The sequence below is a fragment of the Calidris pugnax genome, unplaced genomic scaffold (genome assembly GCF_001431845.1).
Source record: "Calidris pugnax isolate Ruff unplaced genomic scaffold, ASM143184v1 scaffold466, whole genome shotgun sequence".
Classification (NCBI taxonomy): Eukaryota; Metazoa; Chordata; class Aves; order Charadriiformes; family Scolopacidae; genus Calidris; species Calidris pugnax.
Genome location: NW_015091168.1, coordinates 39,350 through 49,878, shown reverse-complemented (window position 1 = coordinate 49,878; position 10,529 = coordinate 39,350). Strand labels below are relative to the sequence as shown.

The following is a 10,529-nucleotide window of genomic DNA, read 5'->3' as shown; positions in this document are numbered from 1 at the left end:
ATTAACAATAGATTGACATGTAAATGTCTGGTCTGGAGCCCTGTGTTTTCCAAAGATTACCAGAATTATGTGTAGTTGGTAAGTTCTAGGGAACTTAACTAGTGAGTGACAACTTTCTTTTGTTTCTCTACATATTTGACTAATTCTCAGCAAATGAACGTGTTTTTCCAATTAATTTATTTCTGTAGTTGGTTTTGGAATTACGGTGTGCTATTACTGTGATTATTATTTGTATTGTCAGAGATCACAGGTTATATACACTGCAAATTCTGACTGTATTTTATTTAAGTTTACCACAAATGTACATTGTGTACATTTATATTATACCTAGGGGTTTGAGACTTACTTATTTTGTTCACTTTTCCTTCCTGCCTTTATAATCCAACAGGTGCATATACCATGCATGATAAGGATCCCTAAAAAAGCTTTGTAGTTTCCATTAAATTTTGTGATTTGTTTCCATTTTTTTTTTTCACTCGTGGAACTTCAGAGACTGCTTGTTTATCCAGAAAGTATTTAGTTTAATCTTCATTTTTTAACAGTCCTTGGACAAATCTGAAATTCTTTAAATTTTTAATATAATTTTTTAAATATAATTTTTAATCTGGTTAAAAGGATTCTTCAGATTCTAAGCATTGTTTGGAGGGGATAACGTGTGTGTTCCCATTAGTCAACAGATAGAGGATCTGACCTTCAGACACTATTCTTTTCAAATATAGAAATTTTTATTTGAAGTTTTTTGCATCTCTGTTGTATTTTTATCCAGCCTTGCTAAGTTGGCTGAGCTTGCTTGGCTGTCTCACTCAGGATGTTAGCGTGTGTTCTTTTTCTCACACTCTCATATTCTCCCTGTTACTTGTAATGCTGCAGTTCAGGAATAGGTTTTATTTTCACATCATTCTTGTACTTTTATCTGTTCTAATATTGCTGTCATAAACTATGATTAAATAGGAAGGGTGTCTATTCCAGATTGTGCAGAACCAGGTGACTGAGCAGAAGTTGTTTTTCTCTGAATTAATTCTGCTGTGAACTGAGTCTACTAAAAAATAAGAATGTCATTTAAAAAAATTATTATGCTTTTGTCAGGTTTTCATATTTACCACTCAAAATTTGTTCTAAGGTCTGTGCATTTGGTTTGTAGTGTGAGTTATTCACATTGGTTAGTGAAAAGAATTCCTTTATCCCTAACATATCAATCGTAGTTGATGTAATGCGAAGACTCTGGAAAGCAATAGTCATTATAAGATGCTTGTATAAATATTCCTTCCAAAATGAATGATCAGGAAAAGTTTTGAGAAGTTTTGCCTGTTTTTATATAAATAGGCATTCTAATTTTCCTCGTCTCACTGTGTTTTTTCCTTGTTTATTTTTTAAAAGAATGTGTACAAAGCAGACTTTAATAACTGGCTGAGAGGAGTCGGCTGGATCCCAATTCAGTCACTGGATGTAGAAAAGGCCAAAAAAGCTACAGAGATTCTCAGTGAGAAGAAATATCGGCAACACCCAGACAAGCTGAAGTTTTCTATTACCATGGATGCAATGGAACAAGTTCTTGCTAAGCAAAATGCCAAGACCATGAATAAGGTAAGAAATCTGTTCAGATGATCATTACTGAGCCAGAGATTGGGTCTTTGTCTGGCAAAATCATGGGATGGCTGCATTCCAATCGAAGTTATCAGAATTTCAAATGGGTGCAGTGGTTTGCTTGGATAAGACTGGACACTAAGTCCAGACACTAAGAGAGGATGGAAGCCTCAGGATGTGTTCATAATCAAGGGAGTTATCAGAATTTCAAATGGGTGCAGTGGTTTTCTTGGTTAAGACTGGACACTAAGAGAGGATGGAAGCCTCAGGCTGTGTTCATAATCAAGGGAGTTTCATTTTCAGTTTATAAAGATTAAAGATTTCTCTTTTGTGTGTGTTATTAAAGAGGTCTTCCTCAGATTTATAGTGCTTTGGTAACCTTTGCTGTTTTTCTGCAGGAAGTAGTATTCATGATCAGTGAGATGAAAAAAACCTGTAATTCTGTCCGTTTTGTACAAGTTTCCTTGAAAAGTGGAGCTATTTAAATTTATCCCTAGTTATCTGGGACACCACTGATCCATATTCCATGTTTGCCATGGAAAGCGGGTGGAAAAAAAAGTGTTTGTGCTTTGATTTAAGGGAGGGAAGAATGCAGACTGAAGATTTTCAGTTTCAATATTTATTAGCTCTCAAAACATACTTTAAAAATTTCTCAAAGTACTAAAGAGGAGGGATATGATATTGCCACTTGGCAGTTATATTTATGAAGATTATTGGTAGAGCTTGTGCAACTTCACTGTACTGTAAAATACCATTTATTGCAAATAAAAGCAAGGTCTTATATTGTGAATACCTTTTCAATGGTAAATATAACTTTTTAATTGCAGAGGCTCTACACTGATAAATGGAACAAGGAGAAGACCAGCATTCATGTTATGCCAGACACTCCAGAAATTCTGCAGTCTAGAGTGAACCAGATCACCATGAGTAATGTGAGTCACCACACTCACAGCTGACATTCCGTGTCTGTTGCGTAGAACAAAAATTGGTGTCATTTTTGTGTCTTTTTTGAAAATATTTAAATTCAGGTGTAGGGTGCTTCAGTCGTTCTGCCTTCATAATTCCTGTTCTCTTTTACATTTTGAATTAGAAACTGTACAAAGCTGGCTGGGAGGAAGACAAGAAGAAGGGCTATGACCTGAAGCCAGATGCAATGCCAATAAAAGCAGCCAAAGCCTCCAGAGACATTGCAAGTGATGTAAGTTTAATTGTGTGATAGTTTGCAGAGTAGCTACAAAGTCAAGCAGAATGTTTTAAAGTGTCCTGTTATGTGCTAATGTGTTTTTTCAAGCATCCTGACTTGTCTAGGTTTCAGTTAGATGCTTGATGGGATAAACCTTTCCAGTGGAATTACACTGAATTGTGCTTTTTTGCTCTTTGTTCAGCAAACTGCTGAGCTTCATTTGCCTGTGTTTGATAGGCTGTTTTGTAAGACTGAGTATGTTTAAATGACTAAACCTGAGATCTTGTGATTAAAAAAAGAACGAGTATTTTCTGTTTTCAGAGATAAAATTAAACTTAACGCTGCATTTTTTTTATTTATTTTTTTGCTGTTCTTTCTCTTTCCTGCTGTCAGTATAAATACAAACTAGCCTACGAAAAAGATAAAGGAAAGCATATTGGGTTCCGCAGCCTTGAAGACGACCCCAAGCTGGTGCACTTCATGCAGGTGGCTAAAATGCAGTCTGATCGTGAATATAAAAAAGATTATGAGAAGGCAAAGACCAATTTCCACACTCCAGTTGACATGTTCAGTGTTGTGGCAGCCAAGAAAGCCCAGGAAGTGGTTACAAATACAAACTACAAGAGCCTGATCCATACCTACAATGTTTTGCCTGATGCTATGAGTCTTGAATTAGCCAAAAACATGATGCAGATACAAAGTGATGTAAGTGAGAGATTCTCCCGTCTTTGCATTGTGAATACAACAATACTTAGTTTATGAAAGCATATTGTAAGATAAATAGTACTGTTTTCTTAGTGAAATTAGTTCAGCTATATACTACAATGTAGTAAATGAAATGAGACTTGCAGCAATGATAGCTATTGTTTTTTTCGAAGACTCTGAAATATTAAATTGCTAAAGAATTTGGGCTGAGAAATAAGTAATTTTATGTATAAAGTAAAATGGTTATTTCCTGTTTACACACCCCATCAGGCCCTTCAAGAGCAATACTTGTGTGCAGCCAAGACAGGAAAAGCTTCACTTTTCATTAATGGTTTTATCTTCTACTTCCAAAAAGATATCTTTTTGGAAGAAGGGGAAACCAACAAAGTAGCTAATTCTCAGATTTTCTGGAACGTTTAACCTTTAGAGAAGAGGGCCTTTTGTTCTCAGTAGAGCAGTTCAAGAGGGCCTTAGCATGTAATCTCATGTGAGCAATCTGTATACATCATAAGGAGGACCTGAATGCTGCGTAAAAGACAGAGTAATAAAATAGACACCACAGTAAAAATATATATTTCTAAATAAACCTTGAATGTATCTTGATACTGTTTTCCTTTTTTTGGAATAAGTGCATTCAAAATCTACTTTTCATTAAACACAGAAAGAAGTGTCATGATTTCTGGACTTTTTCATACATCTGATTATTTTCTTTTCTTTCTCCTTTCAGAATCAGTACAGAGCAGAATATGATGAAAGTATGAAGGGTGTTGGGTGGATTCCACTGGGCTCCCTGGAAGCTGAGAAGAACAAAAAAGCAATGGAAATTATTAGTGAGAAGAAGTATCGCCAGCATCCAGACAAGCTGAAGTATTCTGTTCCCATGGATTCCATGAACATGGTCTTAGCTTTAAATAATGCTAAAATCATGGATGAGGTAAGAAAGTGTTCATCCAAATTCATTTAAGTTTGCAGAAGTAAGAAGCAAACTATACCTGATGTAGACACCAGTTCTGTTGTATGCATAGCTTTGGAAACTGTTGATTTTGGCAGCTAATGACTATGCCAGGATGTCATTGTATTTCTTCTTAATACACCTTTGCTGTAGCTGAAAACAAAGCGTGACCCTAGTATTTCTAAGAAATATGTATAAAGACAGTCCTGGGGGTCAGATTTTATTCATACAGTTCATCCAACATGACTGTGTAGACTTCTAACAGTTTAAATCTCTGCGGCTAGAAATATGGGAGTGATCTCTTTCAGAAATAGGATTTAAACTTCTAAATGTATCATCTGTTTCATCTGATTCCTGTTACATTAATATGAAATTGCTACATGATATGAATGTTTTTATAATGCTTTTTAATAGTCGTTTATATGAGATGTTGGGTGATATGGTGTAGGGGAGAACTTTGTAGAGTAGGGTTGACGGTTGGACTCGATGATCTTAAGGGTCTTTTCCAACCTGAATTATTCTATGATAATGAGATATTTGTTTTCTGACTCTCCTTCTGAACTGCTATAATCCATTGGTGTTCTTTAGAAATGTCTAGACTTCATCTGCATCGTAGTTACAGGGACCATCAGAATCTTATGTGCACTTTCCTCAGCTCTATTTCCTCTAAGAAAAAGCTCTGTTGGTCTCTCAACTGATACTTATTTTCTAGGAGATGAACTTCCACCTCTAACAATTTTTTCCTTATACCTTCTGACTTGGCTTTTAGTTGTGGGTTACCCCCCGCAGGCAGTTAAGCACCACACGGCCACTTGCTCCCTTCCTCCCTTTCCCCCTGGTTGAGGTGGGGGAAGAGGAAATGGAGAGAAACAAGAAAACTTGTGGGCCAGGATAAAACATGTTTAATAAGCAAAAGTGAAGTAGAAGAAGAGAGAAAGGAAACAGGAAAAAAAACCCTAAGTGATGTGAAAGCACTCACTCACTACCTCCCACAGGTAGCCTGATGCCCAGACAGCTCCCGAGCAAAAGATGTGTGACCTCCTAAGCCCTCTTTTCACCCTTTTTATTTGCTGAACATGACAGTTTATGGCATATATATTTGGTTACCTGAGTTTATCCACCTGGTTATGTCCCTTCCCAACCCTCCAGTCTATTCGCTATGGGGACAGAGAGAAACAGAGGTGGCCTTGATACCATGCAGACACTGTTCAGCAACAGCTCAAGCAGTAGTGTGTTTTAGTCCCAAATCTAAATCAGCATTGTTTGAGCTGCTATGAAGAGGGTTAACTCCACTCCAGCCAGACCCAGTACATTTTGAAACCTATTATTTTGTGCTGTTGAATGTGCTTGAATACACTGCTGGGCAAGAGATGAGCAATAAAAATATTCCTTCCACTTTTATTTCAGCCTCACACAATCAACTTCATAAGAGATATTCCTGCTTCACACTGCTTTTAAGAGCCAACATAAAAAGTCAAATGCTCCCATCATGTTAGTGGTTGCATCATTGTAATGAAAGCTTATATTCCAAATGGGAAATATTCTTTTAAATGGTTTTATTCAATTTCTTTTTGTTATGTTGACATCTCTTCCAGCACAAGTACAAAGAAGCATGGGAAGAAGACAAAAAGAAAGTCCACATCACACCAGATATTCCACAGATTGCTTTAGCAAAAGTTAATGCATTTAATCTAAGTGATGTGAGTACTCTTTGTAAGAATAAGACTTTTTTTTTTTTTTTTATTAGAAATAAGTGAGATGACAGCATATGAAAGTCTCCTAATTCTCACTTTGCTAACCTGGAGGAATTTCATAAAAAGCTATTAATTTTCCTTTTCCCAGCTTTCTTCCCCAAAACTAAATACCACAAGTTGCCAAGAAAAAGCCATACTATTTATAGTCAGATTATGAAGTGTTCGTGTAGCCATTAAAATATTATAGTTACTAGCAAAATGGTAGAATTTGAGTACTATCCACTGCTGTATTTCTCCATGCACAAAGTTTCATAAAGGATTTAAAATTCTTTCATACAAATTGAAGCTATACTTTTGGTAACGGATGATTTTACAGACACCTTTTCAGTAGCCAATTGTACAATTTGCATATGCTAAATAAAGTATGGTTTGTAATTATGCACATCTTTAACGTGCACAGAAATAGACATATTTATCTTATTTTTTTAAAAAGCTGACATCCTTATAAAGGTAACTTTCCACCTATATTTGTGCAGGTGGGAAAAAATGCAATTTATTGCTCTCTTGTCATAAACTAGTTAGTGATTATAGTGCAGTCCAGCTACATTGATATATGAATACTAGAATTAGAGTTAATTTTGAAGAATATTCTTCACTGTGTGCCTGAGTGCCTTAAACAACTGTTCAAGGAGTGTTAAACATGAATAGTCTGTGTTTCAAGTTATCATATAAGATGAGTAGTTTTATTTAAGTGTGGTGTATTTTCCTTTTTTAAAGGATGCTTCTTTTCTTTCTTCTCACAGAAAATGTACAGACTTTCATTTGAAGAATCTAGGAAGAAAGGGTATGATCTCAGAGCTGATGCTATCCCTATTAAAGCTGCCAAAGCTTCCAGGGATATTGCTAGCGATGTAAGTTCTTGAAAGAAAAAACTATGCATTTCAGATATTGTAAAACATCCCTTTCTTGACAGAATTCAATTTTATATGCCGATTGTATGAAGTTTCTTTATTGTCTTGCTTGTAAATAATTCTGACATTTGATATATATTCTAATACATTTTCTAGCAGGGTTCTTTATCAGGAAGGTAAAGAGATATATGAGGGACTCTTAGGAAAAAAAAAATGTTCATTCCTCAGTGTGATGGTGCTTGGATACTTCATAAAAGTATGTTGTATCTTTGTAATTTAAACAGAATGTTCAAAGATCTTTCTTAGAAGTACTTGAAAAGAACAGATATAGACTTAAATTATTTTTACTGTGGTGGTACAGTTATCTTTTTATGCCTTTGGTGAAAATCCCATTAAATTTCTTGGCGCAGAGAATAGAAGCTTCTGGAATCAGGACTATCCTGGAATCCTCTGTCTATCACTGCTGAGGGCTCAGTGTGAGGGGCAAATCCAGCCTGAGAGAGGGGGGAAGTTAGGGTCTAAGGACAGCTTATTTAGTCAGCCTTCTATTTTTTTACAACATAAAGGATGTTGCAGCCACTGCAAAGTCAATTTGCTCTGTCACTGCTCTGAGGGGAAGATATTTCTGTTCTGAGTTCTCTCCAAGCTGTAAGCAGTGAAGGAAAAAGGAATTGATGTTTGGTCTGTGTAGTTCATTGTCCAGGCTTGATTAGAGATTGAGGAAGGGGTCTGGGAGCCCCTTGGGAGGTTTTATTAAAACCAATTGGTTTTATTAAACCAAAGATCTTGGGAAGTGTCTTGAATTTCTTAATCCTTTGAACAAGTGAATCTGATGGAAGTGATGATTTTGATTTTATGGTTCGTCTTTAGTTATGAACTCATATATTCTAAGTATGGTCCAGGCTACCACAAAAATAGTTCCCTAAGCCAAATATCAGAAGCAGGATAGTAACTTTGTGGGTTTATGTATCCTGGTTCCAGTATTTGTGATAACTCATCTTAGAGTTAGTATGGGTATATCTAATATATATAATATATCTAAATATATCTAAATTCTGTGAAAAGAATTTAAAAAGCACTTTTTCCAAAGAACCATCTTCAGCAAACTATATTTTAGGTGTTCCTTTGCCTTTTGCTTTCTGTCAGTATGCTTTGTATTTTCATTGTGTCATTTATAAATGGTATGATATATAAATGGAACCCCGGGTTACATTGAACCTTATGCAGGAGCAGAATAAACTATTGTAAGGAAATATCATTTATTAAGAAAATGTTTTAAATGTACCACTTTTAGAAGGAATGCTAGACATCTGTTTTGCTTTAGAGTGCACCCTAGGAGTTGATAGACAAAGCTATCACCTCTATGTGCTTTGTGATGTTTTCTTTTCTTATTGTATATACTTACAAAACAGATAATGCTTATTAAACAAATGAGGTAGAACTGAAGTCTCTGTCTGTGTTCCCTTTACAGTATAAATACAAATTAGGTTATGAACAAGACAAGGGAAAACTCGTAGGCTTCCGCAGCCTTCAGGATGATCCCAAACTTGTCCATTATATGCAAGTGGCGAAGATGCAGTCTGACCGTGAGTACAAGAAAGCTTACGAGATGGGCAAGACACATTACCAAATGCCTTCTGATACCCTCAGCGTCGTGGCAGCCAAGGAGGCACAAGATCGTGTAACCAACACTAACTACAAACGACTGATTCACCAGTACATGCTTCTGCCAGATGCAATGAGTTTTGAACTGTACCGAAACATGAATCAGATACAAAGCAACGTAAGTTCCTCTTTTCTTTCTGTCTCTGTTTTCTCATTATATCTGTGTTTTGGAAACAATACAATGACTTATTATATAAGTCATTAGTAAATTGTAAACTTTCGTTTTGTGTTGTGGTTTGGCAGAATGAGTACAAGCAGGATTACAATGAGTGGTTCAAGGGTATCGGGTGGAGTCCCGATGGCTCTCTGGATGTGGTGAAATCGAAGAAAGCCACAGAAATAGCAAGCGATCGGAAATACCGCCAGCATCCCAGCCTGTTCCCCTTCACCAAACAGAATGACTCCATGGACATGGTCCTCGCAAAGCAGAATGCAAATATAATGAACAAAGTGAGTATTTATGGGCAAAATTAGGGAAACATTCACAGAGAATCCATTTCAGTAAACAGTCACCACCTTTATGTAGCAGTGCTTCCCTGCGAAAACTGTCATTCACAGGTTCCTCTTTTTAATATTTATGGGCAAAATTAGGGAAACATTCACATAGAATCCATTTCACTAAACAGTCACCACCTTTATGTAGCGGTGCTTCCCTGCAAAAACTGTCATTCACAGGTTCCTCTTTTTCATTTTTTTTTCATAATGAAATACTCAGTTACTGATAAATAGCATTGGTTAAATAAATCCTTTCTCATTTTTCTTATTGTTACCTCTCCACCCTCTATTCTTCTCATTCCTGTGTAGAAATTATTGGCCCTGAAAACCTTGATATTTGGACTTCATTAGAAGCAAGACTGGGTCCCAATTCAGCTGATTCCGGATTAGGTCATTGCTTAGCAAAATATATCTAAATCAGCACCTTTGTGTTTTTCCCCATCCGTATCCAAAGTGTGCAGATGGAAAAACTTGGAAGACCCATCATTTGTCATTTATATTAACACAAGTAATGTTCCTTTTTTCAATAGCATGCTTATACTGAAGCTTGGGAGAAGGACAAAATTCAGGTTCATGTGATGCCAGATACACCAGATATTCTACAGGCGAAACAGAACAAGACAAACTACAGTCAGGTAGGGTTTTTTAATACTTCCTATTACATTTTAAATGACTATCTACTTCCTTCAAAAGTAATGGTGCCACCCATTTAATTACATACAGTAAGTAATTTGTATAAATTAGAAGAAATTGAATGGGGGATATAGGACAGAGGCAAGAATTTTTATGTCAGTAATGTTTTCAGAGTAGCAATAAGTGCCATCTTCAGGTTAGCAAAGTAGCAGACTAAATTACATTATAACATATGGAAAATATAAGTCCTATTTTTGAAATGTGAATGTTCATAGTCCATACCCTGTGCTTAGAATAGAAATCAATCGTGTGAAAAATTCCTTACTATAAAATTACAAGTTCGTTGAGTATATTTTTAGCTTAACATATGGGAAAAGAAATACATGCAGTGATTCTCACTTTTCTGTCAGCTTTCAAATAGGAGGAAGTGACAATTGTGTCAGTATAAAATACTTGGGTTTTGTTTTGCATGACTGCTTAGAGCCATATCTTTTACTTGCAACTGCTGGTACTTAAAAGCTGAAGTGAATAAAATAGCTACATTACAGCCTCATTAATTAAAATTTTGTTAAGCCAATTGAAAAGTTTTCGGTTATCGCAGATGCATATATTTCAAATTCCCCTGATGTGTTTCAAATCCCCAAGATAAACCATAGCAGGAAGCTGCTGTAGTAAAGGAAAACTACTTAATCACTGGCTTAAGGCTT

At 35.9% G+C, this 10,529-nt stretch overlaps 1 protein-coding gene across 1 annotated transcript in view; it reads left to right on the top strand.

Moving 5' to 3' along the window:
- Positions 1-1,377: 1,377 nt before the first annotated feature.
- LOC106898243 (nebulin-like) overlaps positions 1,378-10,529 on the top strand; it is a gene marked incomplete at both ends in the record, with an annotated part of 48,416 nt that continues 39,264 nt past the window's right edge. Inside the window, 10 exon segments of the mRNA XM_014959380.1 lie at positions 1,378-1,584; positions 2,412-2,516; positions 2,675-2,782; positions 3,161-3,472; positions 4,200-4,406; positions 6,020-6,124; positions 6,922-7,029; positions 8,501-8,812; positions 8,938-9,144; positions 9,720-9,824. Coding sequence (XP_014814866.1) covers positions 1,378-1,584; positions 2,412-2,516; positions 2,675-2,782; positions 3,161-3,472; positions 4,200-4,406; positions 6,020-6,124; positions 6,922-7,029; positions 8,501-8,812; positions 8,938-9,144; positions 9,720-9,824 — 1,776 coding nt within the window.